Here is a 19,374-nt window from a genome sequence, read left to right as displayed (position 1 = left end):
CCGGTATACCACATCGTTCCAATTCACTCTATTCCTTGCACGCTTTTCACCCTCCTGCATGTTCAGGCCCCAATCACTCAAAATCTTTTTCACTCCATCCTTCCACCTCCAATTTGGTCTCCCACTTCTCCTCATTCCCTCCACCTCTGACACATATATCCTCTTTGTCAATCTCTCCTCACTCATTCTCTCCATGTGACCAAACCATTTCAAAACACCCTCCTCTGTTCTCTCAACCACACTCTTTTTATTACTGCACATCTCTCTTACCCTATTGTTACTTACTCGATCAAACCACCTCACACCACATATTTATTTATTTATTTTGCTTTGTCGCTGTCTCCCGCGTTTGCGAGGTAGCGCAAGGAAACAGACGAAAGAAATGGCACAACCCACCCCCATACACATGTATATACACACACGTCCACGCACGCAAACATACACACCTATACATCTCAATGTACACATATATATACATACACAGACACACATATATACCGATGCACACACTTCACACTGTCTGCCTTTATTCATTCCCATCGCCACCTCGCCGCACATGGAATACCATCACCCTCCCACCTCATGTGTGCGAGGTAGCACTAGGAAAAGACAACAAAGGCCCCATTCGTTCACACCCAGTCTGTAGCTGTCATGCAATAATGCCCGAAACCACAGCTCCCCTTCCACATCCAGGCCCCACACAACTTTCCATGGTTTACCCCAGACGCTTCACATGCCCTGATTCAATCCACTGACAGCACGTCAACCCCGGTATACCACATCGATCCAATTCACTCTATTCCTTGCCCGCCTTTCACCCTCCTGCATGTTCAGGCCCCGATCACTCAAAATCTTTTTCACTCCATCTTTCCACCTCCAGTTTGGTCTCCCACTTCTCCTCATTCCCTCCACCTCCGACACATATATCCTCTTGGTTAATCTTTCCTCACTCATTCTCTCCATGTCCTCAAACATCTCATTTCCAGCACATCCACCCTCCTGCGCACAACTCTATCCATAGCCCACGCCTCGCAACCATACAACATTGTTGGAACCACTATTCCTTCAAACATACCCATTAAATTTCTCGACTTCCACACATTCTTCAAGGCTCCTAGAATTTTCGCCCCCTCCCCCACCCTACTTACTTCCACTTCCATGGTTCCATCCTCTGCCAAATCCACTCCCAGATATCTAAAACACTTTACTTCCTCCAGTTTTTCTCCATTCAATCTTACCTCCCAATTGACTTGACCCTCAACCCTACTGTACCTAATAACCTTGCTCTTATTCACATTTACTCTCAACTTTCTTCTTTCACACACTTTACCAAACTCAGTCACCAGCTTCTGCAGTTTCTCACATGAAGAGTCTGGGGTAAACCATGGAAAGTTCTGTGGGGCCTGGATGTGGAAAGGGAGCTGTGGTTTCGGTGCATTATTACATGACAGCTAGAGACTGAGTGTGAACGAATGTGGCCTTTATTGTCTTTTCCTAGCGCTACCTTGCACACATGAGGGGGGAGGGGGTTGTTATTTCATGTGTGGTGGGGTGGTGATGGGAATTAATAAGGGCAGACAGTATGAATTATGTACATGTGTATATATGTATATGTCTGTGTGTGTATATATATGTATACGTTGAGATGTATAGGTATGTATATTTGCATGGGTGGACATGTATGTATGTATATACACATGAGGGGGGAGGGGGTTGTTATTTCATGTGTGGTGGGGTGGCGATGGGAATTAATAAGGGCAGACAGTATGAATTATGTACATGTGTATATATGTATATGTCTGTGTGTGTATATATATGTATACGTTGAGATGTATAGGTATGTATATTTGTGTGGGTGGATGTGTATGTATATGCATGTGTATGTGGGTGGGTTGGGCCATTCTTTTGTCTGTTTCCTTGCACTACCTCGCTAACGCGGGAGACAGTGACAAAGCAAAATGAATAAATATAAGTCTGTTCTACCTATCTATCTTTCTATCTATATCTTTGACTTCAGTTCCCTCCAGGAGCTCCCATTGAGGATTGAGGGGGTGGCTACAGCAAAAGAATCTCCACTTATTCTTACCCTTACATGCCTCCTTCACATACACTATTCCACCATTTCTCTCCCTCTAGTATTCCTCCACTCTGTTTGCCCATGTCACAGATGGTCTTCCTTTCACACCAACCCCTTTAATTGTACTATCATACACTCTCCTTATAAACTCCTTGCCTTGCTTTCTTTCCCCAAGCCCAAACCAATTCAGAGTATTCTTTTCACACACACACTACCGCTCTACAAATTCATTCCCTTTGCATTCCCCTTCATTTTTTCTTCATTCCATTTAGTTACACCACATGCTCCTCTCAGTTATCTCATTTACACAGCTTGGATTCTTGATCTCTCAATTTTTTGGCTGCATAGGTCAGTTTGGGAGGATTATATTGTACCTTAATCCTCTCTTCACTTCCATAATTACACCTCTTTCCATCACTATTGTCTTAAGGGACCCAGTGACTTCTACCCTGTGCTGCTTTCTCCCTTATCTCTCCTTCCATCACCAAACTTACCCAAGACAGCTCCTAAACACTTAAATTCTCTCACCTCTTCCAGTCTTTCTCCCCTCATATCCAAGCACAGTTTAGTAAATTTCCTTCTTTCACTCTATGTGGTTTTACAAAATCTATACTTTCACTCAGTTTCCTTTTAAACACCATTACTTCATTTTTACTTGCATATGCCTTCAGTTGCCTATGCTTACACACAGATACACACTTAAAACCTTATGCAACTCCTCTTCACCCTGAGTAAGAAGCACAGTAACATCCACAAACAGGCTCACCACTAGCCACCATATCTCTACCACACTCCATCTCTGCACCCCCCCTTTCCCCAGTTTTTCTTTCATCTCTATTATCGCTCTGTCCATTATTGTATTAAAATGCCATGTTGAAATCACACAGCCCTGCCTCACACCCACATGTATACTGAAACTATCTCAAATCTTCACCCACAATTTACATGCATATGCTCCTCTATAGAAGGCTTTCACATCATCCAGCAGCAGTCTCCCTACCCCATATATTCTTGACACACCACATGAAGCATTCTATTCAACTCTGTCTTATGCTTTCTCCAAATCCATAAAAGCTGCATATTACTTCCTACCTTTTGCTAAATACTTTTCCATAGTTATCTGTACTGCAAAAATATAATCCACACATCCTCTACCTTTCCTAAAACCCCCTTGTTCCTCACTTAATTTGCATTCAGTCACCTCCATCAATCTATTAATCAACATTCTTGTATACACTTTTCCTGGTATACTTAACAGACTTATTCCCCTATAATTGCTACATAAATACTTAGCACCTTTTCCTGTTAATAAAGAAACAATAATAGCATTCACCTAATCCACAGGCACAACCTTCTGTTTCCATGCTAAATTGCATATTAGATGCATCCACTCTATCACACTTTCTCCTCTATTCATCAGCATTTCATCTGCAATCCCATCCATCTAGGTGCCTTTGCTATCTTCAGCCTCATTATTGCCCTTCTTACCTCCCTTTTTGCTATAGGCCCTTGCGCTTGTATCCTTTTCCTTCCATCCTCCATACCCATGTATGTAACAACTGCTACCTCCCCTTCTCCCACATTCATCAGTTTTTCAAAATACTTTTCCATCTTTCTTCCACTTCCTCCTTTTGGATCAGCAACTCTCCCTCTGCACTTCTCATATTAACATTTCCACTCTAATATCCACCTCTTTCCTTTTTCATCTCTTTCCAGTACAATTTCTTATTTTCCCTAAACTTTTCACTCAACTTTCTTCCAAAATCTTCATCTACTCTTTCTTTGCTTTTCATTATCAGCTTCTTAAAAAAAAAAAAAAAGCTTCTTAACATTGCTTTTTTATATTCTTCCCTCCTCCTTTGCTAAACTTCCACCGGTACATTCATTTCAAGCAATCTACCATATGTCTTTTTCTTCTCTTCCATCCACCATGCAGTGCCATTTTTTATTTCTGCATCTCATGACCTTGTATCCAACTACTAATTCAACAACCTTTAATGGTATTTCTCTAAACATTTTAAACACCTCATTCACACATGACTCCACCTCTACATTCACTGCACTTGCATCTAAATTTTCAGTTACCTTCCTTTCATACTCTTCTCTGCATTTTTTCTGATTCATCTTCTGCTTGCCAACATTTTTACCTCTCTAGTTTTCATTACACCATACCTCCATTTTTTCCTGATCCTCATCCCCACAAGAACCGCAAAATGGTCAGAGCCTCAAAGAATCCTCTCACAACTGTAACATGTAGCTCAGTCTTTTTCAATCTTTCATCCACTCTCACATAGTCCATCAAAACCATATGCTCTTCTCTTCCATCATTCCTCATCCATGTATACCTGCAGATCATCTTGTGCTGAAAAAGGGTGTGGGCATGGTACAAACCCCTCTCAGCACAGACATTAACAAGTTAACATTCATTCTCATGTATTCCAGGGACTCCTCACCAACTATCTTGCCAGTTTCATCACATCCCACTTTTGCATTCATATCACCCATTACAACCACATTTTCCTCATTCTCAAAACCATCTGTAGTCATATAAATTTCTCCAGAAATGCTTCATTTCATCCTTACCTTGCACAGTCTTCATATTCACAGGTATATATACACATATCCATGTATACTTTACAATTCTAGTTTTTCATTTCACCGCACTTTTCTTAATCCATTCCAACCATGCTCTGTAACACACTCTCACACTCTCAGTGATAGCAGAATTGCACACCCTTCTTTCCATCTTCCCTGATAATTTTCATTCATTCTTGTCCATACTACTACTTGCACACCCCCCCGTAAGTTGCATTCATCATTTCCAGTTTCACTCCACACACCCTACCAATGATATGGGTTTCCCCAATACCCAGCATATCTAAGCTATAACTTTTAAACTTCACCACAAGCTCCCAGCTCTTTTCTTTTCCTCTTACCAGTCATCCCATTTACACTCGGCACCATCCCCCTTAGTTGCTCATCTCTTTTACTACTCGGCATAGCTGGTAGACTCCAGTGCCACTTTTTAGCCTTTTGTGCCTCACCATTGACAGGCCAGTGGCAGAGAGCAACTCCAGCATAATGTTTCTAGGGGCAGTGCAGTGAGGCTCAAAAATTTTTCCAAAAAGCTGAAGGTCTCTGCATGCCTCAAGTGTATGTCTATATTTAAAAGGAAAATTACCAATACTATTGTCCTGATGGCATTAGGCAGCATTTTTCCCTTTAGTTCTGCCCCTAAGGGTGTAGTAACAAGGTCACCAAGAGAAGGCAGGGTGAGACTTGGATATTCTAGAAAACTAGAATATCCCTTTGAGGTACTGAAATTTGAAAACTTTTCCCAATTCCATGCCTGTTACAGTAGCAGCACCTCCTAACCTTATTGGTTATGATACTTTCACTGCATAGCAATTTTATGATCATCCTATTTAAAGATTTTTTTTTTACAAAGATAGTCATATGAGCATCCAAACACTAATTAATCTCTCATCTCATTTTGTTTCTGACCATATTCATATTCCGTACAGAGGCTGGTGATAAGTAATCTAAAGATTCTCCTGATTCTTTTACACACTTTTCAAATCTATTCTTGTCAGCCAGTACATTATGTTTTGTGACAAAATGTGCAACAAATTTGGAAATGACATTTTGTAGTGCTGGTCATTTACTGGTGCTAGGAACTCAAATGAATTACACTCATCAAGTAATGCATCCACCCAAGGTTAGAAGTAGTGCATTCCTCTCCTCATCAGGTATTTCTTAGAACCTGCTGTTAAAAAACAGAGGTTACATTTTCACTTGAAGGTCATCTTAGTTTGTTCAAAGTCTGCTGTAAGTCTTATATTTTTGGGAATGAAGAGTTGTGAAGCTGTCACTTGCACCACATTGTTATGGTGCTGCTTAGTTTGGCCTCTGTCACTGCAGCCAGTTTTTGTGTCTTATAGAGGCTTGATATTTCTATTGAGAGAGACAGATCAGTATCAGCTTGCTCAGTATACTGTCAAAAAGAAAAGGTAGTATACATCCTTGTCAGAGTTAACAAATTAGCTCTTGCTTATAGAAAACATGCTATGGTAGACTTCAATAAAGATAATGTTACAAACACAGCTTGTAAATTACAGTCAAATTTCAGACTTGATTTGCATTATCATAACTCAAAAATAAAGATGTTCAAAAACCATCACTTTTATCTAGGCCATTGTTAACTCTGTCCTTTTAGTATGAAAGATTTATTTATGCATGGTCTTTTCCTTTTAAACCCCTTGTTTAGGTAAGTTCTCTTCTGCAAATATTTATCCATAGGCCACACTCCTATGAGATTCTGGTATTTCTTATAGTCCTTTAGCCTGATATCCAAATAAAGTTGATATGACATTTCCATTATCTACTCTTGTGACAATCGTCTTTTTTCCTCTAACTTTCTGAACGGGTTCAACTAGTTGGTCTGTTGATCAAAACAGATAACGTAGATATGGGTCTTCATTTCCTCTCCTTAAGTACACTTAGAGATTTCAGAAGATCTAGAGAAATTTCATGTTTGTGCACTTTATATGAATCTAGATCCTTTGTAACCTACAAAAATATCTTGGTTAACTATCAAAAATTTTTTGGTGATTCCCTCCCCATTCTGTCTTATGTTGTAGTTCATGTAAGCTGTGGTGAATACACTCAAGAACTCTGCATTAAGATTCTCGTGAATTTCTCATTTATAAAGGTACTTTATGAGTCCTTCAGTCTTATTAAATTCTTTTTCATTGATAGTTTATCTCTGACTGATATTTGGCGTATCTTCAAGTTTCATCACTTTTGTTTTCTATAGAGCTTTTTTGAACATGCTGCCTGTTTTCTTGGAGTTATGGTATTATCAGTGATTTGACAATTTTTTTCTTTAATTGTAGCTTAATCAAAACTCAACTCTATATGTTTACATTTAAAAGTTAGGTGCTGTCTTTTTAAGTAAATGGTGTAAAACTCAATCGAAATTATGTCTAATATTCAAAGGCTTCTGTCTGGTAACCTTTATTTCTTCCCCAGGTAAAGATGATATATTTGGGGAGAACCCTTGCATCTATCCAACCATAGGAAAATCATCTTGTAATGTACGTGCCCTCACTTACTGTGACCTGCATCGCATCATGAGGGATGACATACTGGATGTCCTTGACCTATATCCAGAGTTTGCAGAAGATTTCTCCCGTAACTTGGAAATCACCTTCAACCTGAGAGATGTAAGTCAGTTATGTCTTCATGAAATCATATCTTTGAAACATTCTTTAGATTCATAATGTGTAGGTCACCTTCAGCATTTGATCACAAGACAGTGTTAAGATCTCAGACCCTTGAGAGTGGATTTAATTTTTCTATATTAATAATGAAGAAAAATATCCCACAAGCAAACTATTGGTATGAAGGCATGCTTCCATCACCTTCTGCATACCACACTGTGAAGGTCCTCTCATATGCAGATGATCTTAAAATCCTCATTACAGTAACCTGCCACTGTACTCATGCAACAAACATGCAAAAGTACATCACACAATTAGAGCCCTGGCTTACATAGAGCAGAATGCCTGCATCTCCAGAAAATTTGTCCTTTCTTTTTTTAACCCCATATAGCCATTTATCCAACCTGCACCCACCTGTCACTTTAATGGCCAGTCTCTCCCATTCAACAAATGCCAACTGTTCTGTGCATCATATATGATGCACACATGACAGTCACTCCCCACACCAAAAATGAAATACAAAAACAATGAGCAAAGTTAATGCCCTTAGAACATTTACTAACACCAGATTTAGACAAGAAAAAGAATCTTTTGGTATCCTCTATAGACAAATTTCCACTTTGCCTAGAACTATACCAGACCTGCCTGGTCTTCCAACTAATCAAAAATTGATATAACAGTGCTGCAAACCACACAGAACAGACCATTCAGAACAATCACTGGCTACCTAGCCACCACAAACACTCACAACGTACACAACAAAACAAATATCCTCCCAATACAGACCTTCCTCAATATAACTCTCACTCAGTTCTTTGTCCCAGCATTTAACCCTTCATATACAACCTATTCTATAACTAACCATCAGATCCCAAATGGAAATAAAAAACTTACTCCTGCTTCACAGTGCAGTAATCTCTACTCCAGATACCTACCCCATAACAGTGATAAAATGCATACAAAGCAAATTGACCCTACAGGCACCAAACATCTGCCCTCCCAACTTGATCTCAGCCCTTATCCCCAGACTCTTTTCAAAATTTTCTCCATTTATGATGGCACCCCCATCTAACCTACTCACCCCTCTGTCCAAGATTCATCAACTAATTATACAGCCATAGTGACATCACACACCTTCACCTGGAAACACTCATTCTCCTCTCTCCCTATTCACACACCCATCTTGAAATCTTGATAAAAACTGGCTATGGCTTAGAAAGCTTTGCTCCCACACTATAAATTTGTAAGACCTTCCACCAGGCATCTCTATCAACCCTATCAAAAGCTTTCTCCAGATCCATAAATGCCCTTACAAATTTTTGTTTTTCTAAGTATTTCTTACACACATTCTTTAAAGCAGTCACCTCATCCACGCATCTGTTATTGCTCATGAAACCACATTTTTCCTCTCCCATCTGATATATGAGTCAGGGTAGAGGAGGGGATAAAGGTTCTGGGAATGATAAGGAATGTGTGGAAAGAGAGAACTTTATCTTGGAGAGCAGTAATGAGTATATTTGAAGGATTAGTAGTTCCAAAGATATTATATGGTTGCAAGGCAAGGGCCATAGATGGAGTTGTGCAGGGGAGTTTGGATATGTTGGAAGTGAAGTGTTTGAGGACAGTATGTGGTGTGAGGTGATCTGATCAAGTGAGTAATGAAAGGATAAAAGAGCCGTGGTAATAAGAAGTGTGGGCAAGAGAGCAGTAGAGGGTGTGTTGAAATGGCTTGGACATATAGAGAGAATGAGTGAGGAAAAGATTGACAAAGAGGATATATGTGTCAGAGGTGGAGGGAACAGGGAGAAGCAGGAGACAAAATTGGAACAATGTGGTATACTTGGGTTGACGTGCTATCACTGAATTGAACTAGAGCATGTGAAACATCCGGGATGACCATTGAAGGGCCTGTGGGGCCTGGATGTGGATAGGGAGATGTGGTTTCGGTGCATTACGCATGACAGCTAGAGAATGAGTGGCTGTGGCCTTTTTTCATCTGTTTCCTGGTGCTACCTTGCTGACACGGGGAGTGGCGATGCTGTTTCCTGCTGGGCATGGTGGCACTAGGAATGGAATGGATGAGGGCGAGCAAATATGAATATGTACATGTGTACAGGTACACCACCGATTTACCAGCACTCTTGATTCCAAAGCCTTGCTGGATTAACCATTTTGCCAAACCAACCATGGTCATGTAATAGTAATTCATCAGCACACCTTTAACCCACTAATTATACATGTCCCATGGGTCTAAAGTATACCATGGACTACTAGAAATTTAAATTAAACAAATATTAAATGTAAATTAGATAGATAAAATGAAATACAGGTACTTATACAATAGTATTTTAGTAAAACAAGATATACCTGTACAGGTATTAATTAAACAAGATTAAACACTGTCGAAACCATTCCATCATCACTGGATTGTGCTCACTATTTTTACCACCTTTCATAGTTTTTCTAATCGTCATTTGCTTCTTGGAATTGCTGTCTGCATAGAATTTCAACATTTTCCCCATTTGTTTCTTTATATCATAAACAGTTGATGAACCAGTACTGTAGATGTCACATAGCTTGTGCACCAAAACACCTCAGTCCATTTTTTTTCAACAGTTCTTCTTTATCTTGGATCAGTATGGATTGCTGTTAATGTTTGACACCACAACACACTGTCACATGTCTTAGAAGCCATAGCTAGGGTTAAATTTAAACAAAATAAGCTAAGAATCTCATAGAATTGCAGTATCACCACCAACAAGTGCAGTGTAAAAAATGTAAATAAGCACGCAATAAACACAACGCTATCTATGACTGCCCAGTAAACTAGTCTGGTGGCTGCAGTACTTTCAAGTTCCCTCATGTAATTTTGTCTGGACTAAAGAAGGTGGCAAACCATCAGTTGCCGGAAATTCGGGGGTGTACCAGTATATGTGTATTTGTATGTTTATGTGTATGTATGTATATGTGTATATGTTGATATGTACATGTATATGTATATATATACATATAGGTATATGTGTTGTAAAGATCACAATTTTGCATGTGATCAAGATATTCCTATGGGTCCCTGTGGACTTATAGGAATATCTTGATCACACACAAAATTGTGATCCTTTCCAGCATGGATTTCACAAAGGGAACTTATTGTGTTTCATTTTCCTCGTGGACTCATAGGAATAGGTACATGTATGTATCCCTGGGGATAGGGGAGAAAAAATACTTCCCACACATTCCCCACGTGTCATAGAAGGTGACTAAAGGGGACGGGAGCGGGGGATAGAAGTCCTCCCCTCCTTGTAAATGGAAACAGAAGGAGTCATGCGGGGAGTGCTCATCCTCCTCGAGGGCTCAGATTGGGGTGTCTAAATGTGTGTGGATGTAACTAAGATGAGAAAAAAGGAGAGATAGGTAGTATGTTTGAGGAAAGGAACCTGGGTGTTTTGACTCTAAGTGAAACGAAGCTCAAAGGTAAAGGGGAAGAGTGTTTTGGGAGTAAAGTCAGGGGATGGTGAGACGACAAGAGCAAAGAAAGGAGTAGCACTACTCCTGAAACAGGAGTTGTAGGAGTATGTGATAGAGTGTAAGAAAGTAAACTCTTGATTGATATTGGTAAAGCAAAGTGGATGGAGAGAGATGGGTGATTATTAGGGCCTATGCACCTGGGCATGAGAAGAAAGATCATGAGAGGCAAGTGTTTTGGGAGCAGCTGAGTGAGTGTGTTAGCAGTTTTGATGCACAAGACTGGGGTATAGTGATGGGTGATTTGAATGCAAAGGTGAGTAATGTGGCAGTTGCGGGAATAATTGGTGTACATGGGGTGTTCAGTGTTGTAAATGGAAATGGTGAAGAGCTTGTACATTTGTGTGCTGAAAAAGGACTGGTGATTGGGAATACCTGGCTTAAAAAGAGAGATATATAAGTATACATATTTAAGTAGGAGAGATGGCCAGAGTGCATTATTAGATTACGTGTTAATTGATAGGCGAGCGAAAGAGAGACTTTTGGATGTTGATGTGCTGAGAGGTGTAACTGGAGGGATGTCAGATTATTATCTTGTGGAGGCGAAGGTAAAGATTTGTAGAGGTTTTCAGAAAAGAAGAGAGACTGTTGGGGTGAAGAGAGTGGTGAGAATAAGTGAGCTTGGGAAGGAGACTTGTGTGAGGAAGTACCAAGAGAGACAGTGCAGAATGGAAAAAGTGAGAGCAAAGGACGTAAGAGGAGTGGGGGAGGAATGGGATGTATTTAGGGAAGCAGTGATGGCTTGTGCTAAAGATGCTTGTGGCATGAGAAGTGTGGGAGGTGGGCAGATTAGAAAGGGTAGTGAGTGGTGAGATGAAGAAGTAAGATTATTAGTAGAAGAGAAGAGAGGCATTTGGACAATGTTTGCAGGGAAATAGTGCAAATGACTGGGAGATGTATAAAGGAAAGAGGCAGGAGGTCAAGAGAAAAGTGCAAGAGGTGAAAAAGAGGGCAGATGAGAGTTGGGGTGAGATGTATCATTAAATCTTAGGGAGAATAAAAAGATGCTTTGGAAGGAGGTAAATAAAGTGCGTAGGACAAGAGAACAAATGGGAACATCGGTGAAGGGAGCTAATAGGGAGGTACTAACAAGTAGTGGTGAAGTGAGAATGAGATGGAGCAAGTATTTTGAAGGTTTGTTAAATGTGTTAGATGATAGAGTGGCAGATATAGGGTGTTTTGGTCGAGGTGGTGTGCGAAGTGAGAGGGTCAGGGAGAATGATTTGATAAACAGAGAAGAGGTAGTGAAAGATTTGCGTAAGATGAGAGCTGGCAAGGCGGGGGGTTTGGATGGTATTGCAGTGGAATTTATTAGAAAGAGGGGGTGACTGTGTTGTTGACTGGTTGGTGAGGATATGCAATGTATGTATGACTCATGGTGAAGTGCCTGAGGATTGGTGGAATGAATGCGTAGTGCCATTGTGCAAAGGCAAAGGGGATAAAGGTAAGTGTTCAAATTACAGAGGTATAAGTTAGTTGAGTATTCCTGGGAAATTATATGGGAGGGTATTGATTGAGAGGGTGAAGGCATGTACAGAGCATCAGATTGGAGAAGAGCAGTGTGGTTTCAGATGTGTGGATCAGGTGTTTGCTTTGAAGAATGTATGTGAGAAATACTTAGAAAAACAAATGATTTGTATGTAACATTTATCGATCAGGAAAAGGCATATGATAGAGTTGATAGAGATGCTCTGTGGAAGGTATTAAGAGTATATGGTGTGGGAGGCAAGTTGCTGGAAGCAGTGAAAAGTTTTTATCGAGGATGTAAGGCATGTGTATGTGTAGGAAGAGAGGAAAGTGATTGGTTCTCGGTGAATGTCAGTTTGCAGTAGGGGTGTGTGATGTCTCCATGGTTGTTTAATTTGTTTATGATTGTTAAGGAGGTGAATGCAAGAGTTTTGGAAAGAGGGGCACGTATGCAGTCTGTTGTGGGTGAGAGAGCTTGGGAAGTGAGTCAGTTGTTGTTTGCTGATGATACAGCGCTGTTGGCTGATTTGGGTGAGAAACTGCAGAAGCTGATTACTGAGTTTGGTAAAGTGTGTGAAAGAAGAAAGCTGAGAGTAAATGTGAATAAGAGCAAGGTTATTAGGTACAGTAGGGTTGAGGGTCAAGTCAATTGGGAGGTAAGTTTGAATGGAGAAAAACTGGAGGAAGTGAAGTGTTTCAGATATCTGGGAGTGGATTTGGCAGCGGATGGAACCATGGAAGCGGAAGTGAGTCACAGGGTGGGGGAGGGAGGAAAAGTTCTGAGAGCGTTGAAAAATGTGTGGAAGGCGAGAACATTATCTTGGAAAGCAAAAATGGGTATGTTTGAAGGAATAGTGGTTCCAACAATGTTATATGGTTGCGATTATATGGTTGCGAAGCATGAGCTATAGATAGGGATGTGCGGAGGAGGGTAGATGTGTTGGAAATGAGATTTTTGAGGTCAATATGTGGTGTAAGGTGTTTTGATCGTGTAAGTGATGAAAGGGTAAGAGAGATGTGTGGTAATAAAAAGTGGGGTTGAGAGAGCAGAAAAGGGTATATTGAAATGGTTTGGTCACATGGAGAGAATGAGTGAGGAAAGATTGACCAAGAGGATATATGTGTCAGAGATGGAGGTAACAAGGAGAAGTGGGAGACCAAATTGGAGGTGGAAGTATGGAGTGAAAAAGATTTTGAGTGATTGGGGCCTGAACATGCCAGAGGATGAAAGGTGTGCAAGGAATAGAGTGAATTGGAATGATGTGGTATACCGGGGTCGATGTGCTGTCAATGGATTGAACCAGGGCATGTGAAGCGTTTGGGGTAAACCATGGAAAGTTTTGTGGGGCCTGGATGTGGAAAGGGAGCTGTGGTTTCAGTGCATTGTACGTGAAAGCTAGAGACGGAGTGTGAACGAATGTGGCTTTTGTTGTCTTTTCCTAGCACTACCTCGTGTGCATGCGGGTGGGGGGGGTTGTCATTTCATGTGTAGCGGGGTGGTAACTGGAATGAATAAAGGCAGCAAGTATGAATTATGTACATGTGTTTATATATGTATATGTCTGTGTATGTATATATATGTATACGTTGAAATGTATAGGTATGTATATGTGCGTGTGTGGACATGTATGTATATACATGTGTATGTGGGTGGGTTGGGCCATTCTTTCATCTGTTTCCTTGCGCTACCTCGATAATGCGTGAGACAGCGACAAAGTATAATAAAATAATAACGAAATAAATTTATGTGCATGTATGTATATATTTGTGTATAGGTTGAGCCTCTTTAATCTGGCAACCTTGGAACCTGGCTATTGCCGGACCACATAAATTGCCAGAAAACAGAAATTGATCCCAAAGAGAACCTCCTGTGTAAATATATGCGTGACCCCTAGTCTTGCCAGCTCATTCCATGTACATATTGCTGTGTTATCAAATGATACAATAATTACTGCTTCCAAACAAGGTTTTTATTGTTACATCAGATTACATCAGAAGTACCCCAGATGGAGACTCCACAATATTTTGGGCAAGGGTTTTTCCTGGCATATACGTATACGTATGTAAGTAGGCATATACATATACGTATGTAAGTTGGAGAGATGGCCAGAGAGCGTTATTGGATTACGTGTTAATTGACAGGCGCGCGAAAGAGAGACTTTTGGATGTTAAATTGCTGAGAGGTGCAACTGGAGGGATGTCTGATCATTATATTGTGGAGGCTAAGGTGAAGATTTGTATGGGTTTTCAGAAAAGAAGAGTGAATGTTGGGGTGAAGAGGGTGGTGAGAGTAAGTGAGCTTGGGAAGGAGACTTGTGTGAGGAAGTACCAGGAGAGACTGAGTACAGAATGGAAAAAGGTGAGAACAATGGAATTAAGGGGAGTGGGGGAGGAATGGGATGTATTTAGGGAAGCAGTGATGGATTGCACAAAAGATGCTTGTGGCATGAGAAGAGTGGGAGGTGGGTTGATTAGAAAGGGTAGTGAGTGGTAGGATGAAGAAGTAAGATTATTAGTGAAAGAGAAGAGAGAGGCATTTGGACGATTTTTGCAGGGAAAAAATGCAATTGAGTGGGAGATGTATAAAAGAAAGAGACAGGAGGTCAAGAGAAAGGTGCAAGAGGTGAAAAAGAGGGCAAATGAGAGTTGGGGTGAGAGAGTATCATTAAATTTTAAGGAGAATAAAAAGATGTTCTGGAAGGAGGTAAATAAAGTGCGTAAGACAAGGGAGCAAATGGGAACTTCAGTGAAGGGCGCAAATGGGGAGGTGATAACAAGTAGTGGTGATGTGAGAAGGAGATGGAGTGAGTATTTTGAAGGTTTGTTGAATGTGTTTGATGATAGAGTGGCAGATATAGGGTGTTTTGGTCGAGGTGGTGTGCAAAGTGAGAGGGTTAAGGAAAATGATTTGGTAAACAGAGAAGGGGTAGTAAAAGCTTTGCGGAAGATGAAAGCTGGCAAGGCAGCAGGTTTGGATTGTATTGCAGTGGAATTTATTAAAAAAGGGGGTGACTGTATTGTTGACTGGTTGGTAAGGTTACTTAATGTATGTATGACTCATGGTGAGGTGCCTGAGGATTGGCAGAATGCGTGCATAGTGCCATTGTACAAAGGCAAAGGGGATAAGAGTGAGTGCTCAAATTACAGAGGTATAAGTTTGTTGAGTATTCCTGGTAAATTATATGGGAGGGTATTGATTGAGAGGGTGAAGGCATGTACAGAGCATCAGATTGGGGAAGAGCAGTGTGGTTTCAGAAGTGGTAGAGGATGTGTGGATCAGGTGTTTGCTTTGAAGAATGTATGTGAGAAATACTTAGAAAAGCAAATGGATTTGTATGTAGCATTTATGGATCTGGAGAAGGCATATGATAGAGTTGATAGAGATGCTCTGTGGAAGGTATTAAGAATATATGGTGTGGGAGGCAAGTTGTTAGAAGCAGTGAAAAGTTTTTATCGAGGATGTAAGGCATGTGTACGTATAGGAAGAGAGGAAAGTGGTTGGTTCTCAGTGAATGTAGGTTTGCGGCAGGGGTGTGTGATGTCTCCATGGTTGTTTAATTTGTTTATGGATGGGGTTGTTAGGGAGGTGAATGCAAGAGTTTTGGAAAGAGGGGCAAGTATGAAGTCTGTTGGGGATGAGAGAGCTTGGGAAGTGAGTCAGTTGTTGTTCGCTGATGATACAGCGCTGGTGGCTGATTCATGTGAGAAACTGCAGAAGCTGGTGACTGAGTTTGGTAAAGTGTGTGAAAGAAGAAAGTTAAGAGTAAATGTGAATAAGAGCAAGGTTATTAGGTACAGTAGGGTTGAGGGTCAAGTCAATTGGGAGGTAAGTTTGAATGGAGAAAAACTGGAGGAAGTAAAGTGTTTTAGATATCTGGGAGTGGATCTGGCAGCGGATGGAACCATGGAAGCGGAAGTGAATCATAGGGTGGGGGAGGGGGCGAAAATCCTGGGAGCCTTGAAGAATGTGTGGAGGTCGAGAACATTATCTCGGAAAGCAAAAATGGGTATGTTTGAAGGAATAGTGGTTCCAACAATGTTGTATGGTTGTGAGGCGTGGGCTATGGATAGAGTTGTGCGCAGGAGGATGGATGTGCTGGAAATGAGATGTTTGAGGACAATGTGTGGTGTGAGGTGGTTTGATCGAGTAAGTAACGTAAGGGTAAGAGAGATGTGTGGAAATATAAAGAGTGTGGTTGAGAGAGCAGAAGAGGGTGTTTTGAAATGATTTGGGCACATGGAGAGAATGAGTGAGGAAAGACTGACCAAGAGGATATATGTGTCGGAAGTGGAGGGAACGAGAAGTGGGAGACCAAATTGGAGGTGGAAAGATGGAGTGAAAAAGATTTTGTGTGATCAGGGCCTGAACATGCAGGAGGGTGAAAGGAGGGCAAGGAATAGAGTGAATTGGATCGATGTGGTATACCGGGGTTGACGTGCTGTCAGTGGATTGAATCAGGGCATGTGAAGCGTCTGGGGTAAAGCATGGAAAGCTGTGTAGGTATGTATATTTGCATGTGTGGACGTATGTATATACATGTGTATGGGGGTGGTTTGGGCCATTTCTTTCGTCTGTTTCGTTGCGTTACCTCACAAACGCGGGAGACAGCAGCAAAAAAAAAAAGGAAAAAAAAAAAAAAGACGCCAATATGGGGCAGATGTATCAGCATTGTACACTTGTTGTGGGGCTAAGTTTTCCAGTGCGACTAACTGTGGAAACTCATCTGCAAACTTCGTCGCAGCTTAGTGATGAGTTGTTAATGTAACAAACGGCCATAGGTTGGTAGTTGGCTTTGGTCGCCTCTTGTTACTATTATAGTTTTATTGTTATTGTCAAAGCAGCCAGCCCATGCTGCGGTGTCAGTCCCAGCCAGGGAGCCAGCTCAGACACACTCTCTTGCCCTGTACATGTTGTCTTTGGTTGTTTAGAGATAATTGGAGTTTTTATTGATTCTTTCAATATGACCTCACATTACAAGCCTCATTTCAGCACTATGCTTTTCATCACACACACTATGTACTGAAATTCCATGTCTCCATTGAAACTTCTGTAACCATCCTTGCCAAATATTCACTGTCATATTCTAGCTTTAGTTCTCTGTAAAAAAAAAAAAAACTTTCCCCTGCTCGATAAGCCTCTCCGGAGAAATGCTTATACCTTCATTATGTAGGAGCTTAAATCACTTTATAAGTGCACCACCTGATTCTGTACCGGCATCTTTCAAAGTTTTCCAAAATGTGCTGAAACATAGGAGTTACTGGACCATAAAGCTCTGGATTAGAAAGATACAACCTGTATATGAGTGGATAAGTCTTTCTTTATCTGTTTCCTGGTGTTATCTCACGAATGTGGAAAACTCTGATAAGTTATCTCGGAGAGCAAAAATGGGTATGCTTGAAGAAATAGTAATTCCAACAATGATATGTGGTTGCGGGGCATGAGCTATAGATAGGGTTGTATAGGGAGGGTGGCTGTGTTAGAAATGAACTGTTTAAGGACAGTATGTGGCGTGAGGTGGTTTGATCGAGTAAGGGATGAAAGGGTAAGAGAGATGTGTGGTAATGAAAAGAGTGTGGTTGAGAGAGCGGAAGAGGATGTGTTGAAATGGTTCGGACATATGGAGAGAATGAGTGAGGAAAGATTGACAAAGAGGATATATGTGTCAAAGGTGGAGGGAACAAGGAGAAGGTGGAGCCGATTGGAGATGGATGGATGGTGTGGAAAAGATTTTGAGCAACTGGGTCCTGAACATACAGGAGGGTGAAAGGAGTGCAAGGAATAGAGTAAATTGGAACGATGTGGTATGCTGGGGTTGACAATCTGTCACTGGACTGAACCAGGGCATGTGAAGTGCCTGGGTTAAACCATAGAAAGAACTGTGGGACCTAGATGTGGATAGGTAGCTGTGGTTGTGTTGCATTACATATGACAGCTAGAGACTGAGTTTGAACGAATGATGCCTTTTTTTCTTTTCCTGGTGCTACCTCGCTGGGGGGGGGGGGCTATTTCCTGTGTGGTGAGGTAGCAACAGGAATGGATGAAGGAAAGAAAGTATGAATATGTATATGTCCATGTATATACATGTAAATGTGCATGTATAGGTGTTTATGTATATGTATATGTGTGGTTGGGCCATTCTTCTTTTAATAATTATAATATAAATTATAAAGGGTAAAGGGGAAGAGTGGTTTGGGAATGTCTTGGGAGTAAAGTCAGGGGTTAGTGAGAGGACAAGAGCAAGGGAAGGAGTAGCACTGCTCCTGAATCAGGAGTTGTGGGAGAAGGTGGAGTTGATTGGAGATGGATGGATGGTGTGGAAAAGATTTTGAGCAACTGGGTCCTGAACATACAGGAGGGTGAAAGGAGTGCAAGGAATAGAGTAAATTGGAACGATGTGGTATACTGGGGTTGACAATCTGTCACTGGACTGAACCAGGGCATGTGAAGTGCCTGGGTTAAACCATGGAAAGATCTGTGGGACCTAGATGTGGATAGGTAGCTGTGGTTTTGGTGCATTACACATGACAGCTAGAGACTGAGTTTGAACGAATGATGCCTTTTTTTCTTTTCCTGGTGCTACCTCGCTGGGGGGGGGAGGCTATTTCCTGTGTGGTGGGGTAGCAACAGGAATGGATGAAGGAAAGAAAGTATGAATATGTATATGTCCATGTATATACATGTATATGTGCATGTATAGGTGTTTATGTATATGTATATGTGTGGTTAGGCCATTCTTCTTTTAATAATTATAATATAAATTATAATATAAAGGGTAAAGGGGAAGAGTGGTTTGGGAATGTCTTGGGAGTAAAGTCAGGGGTTAGTGAGAGGACAAGAGCAAGGGAAGGAGTAGCACTACTCCTGAATCAGGAGTTGTGGGAGTATGTGATAGAGTGTAAGAAAGTAAATTCTAGATTGATATGGGTAAAACTGAAAGTTGATGGAGAGAGATGGGTGATTACTGGTGCATATGCACCTGGGCATGAGAAGAAAGATCATGAGAGGCAAGTGTTTTGGGAGCAGCTGAATGAGTGTGTTAGTGGTTTTGATGCACAAGACCGGGTTATAGTGATGGGTGATTTGAA

At 41.1% G+C, this 19,374-nt stretch overlaps 1 protein-coding gene across 1 annotated transcript in view; it reads left to right on the top strand.

Moving 5' to 3' along the window:
* Positions 1–19,374, top strand: part of sei (potassium voltage-gated channel seizure) — a 924,474-nt gene that overhangs the window by 345,065 nt on the left and 560,035 nt on the right. Inside the window, exon 13 of the mRNA XM_071664734.1 lies at positions 7,109–7,302. Coding sequence (XP_071520835.1) covers positions 7,109–7,302 — 194 coding nt within the window. The remainder of the gene's footprint in view (positions 1–7,108; positions 7,303–19,374) is intronic.

Source organism: Panulirus ornatus, chromosome 9 (genome assembly GCF_036320965.1).
Source record: "Panulirus ornatus isolate Po-2019 chromosome 9, ASM3632096v1, whole genome shotgun sequence".
Classification (NCBI taxonomy): Eukaryota; Metazoa; Arthropoda; class Malacostraca; order Decapoda; family Palinuridae; genus Panulirus; species Panulirus ornatus.
The sequence above is the reverse complement of the archived record's forward strand: the minus strand, read 5'-3'. Positions and strand labels throughout refer to the sequence as shown.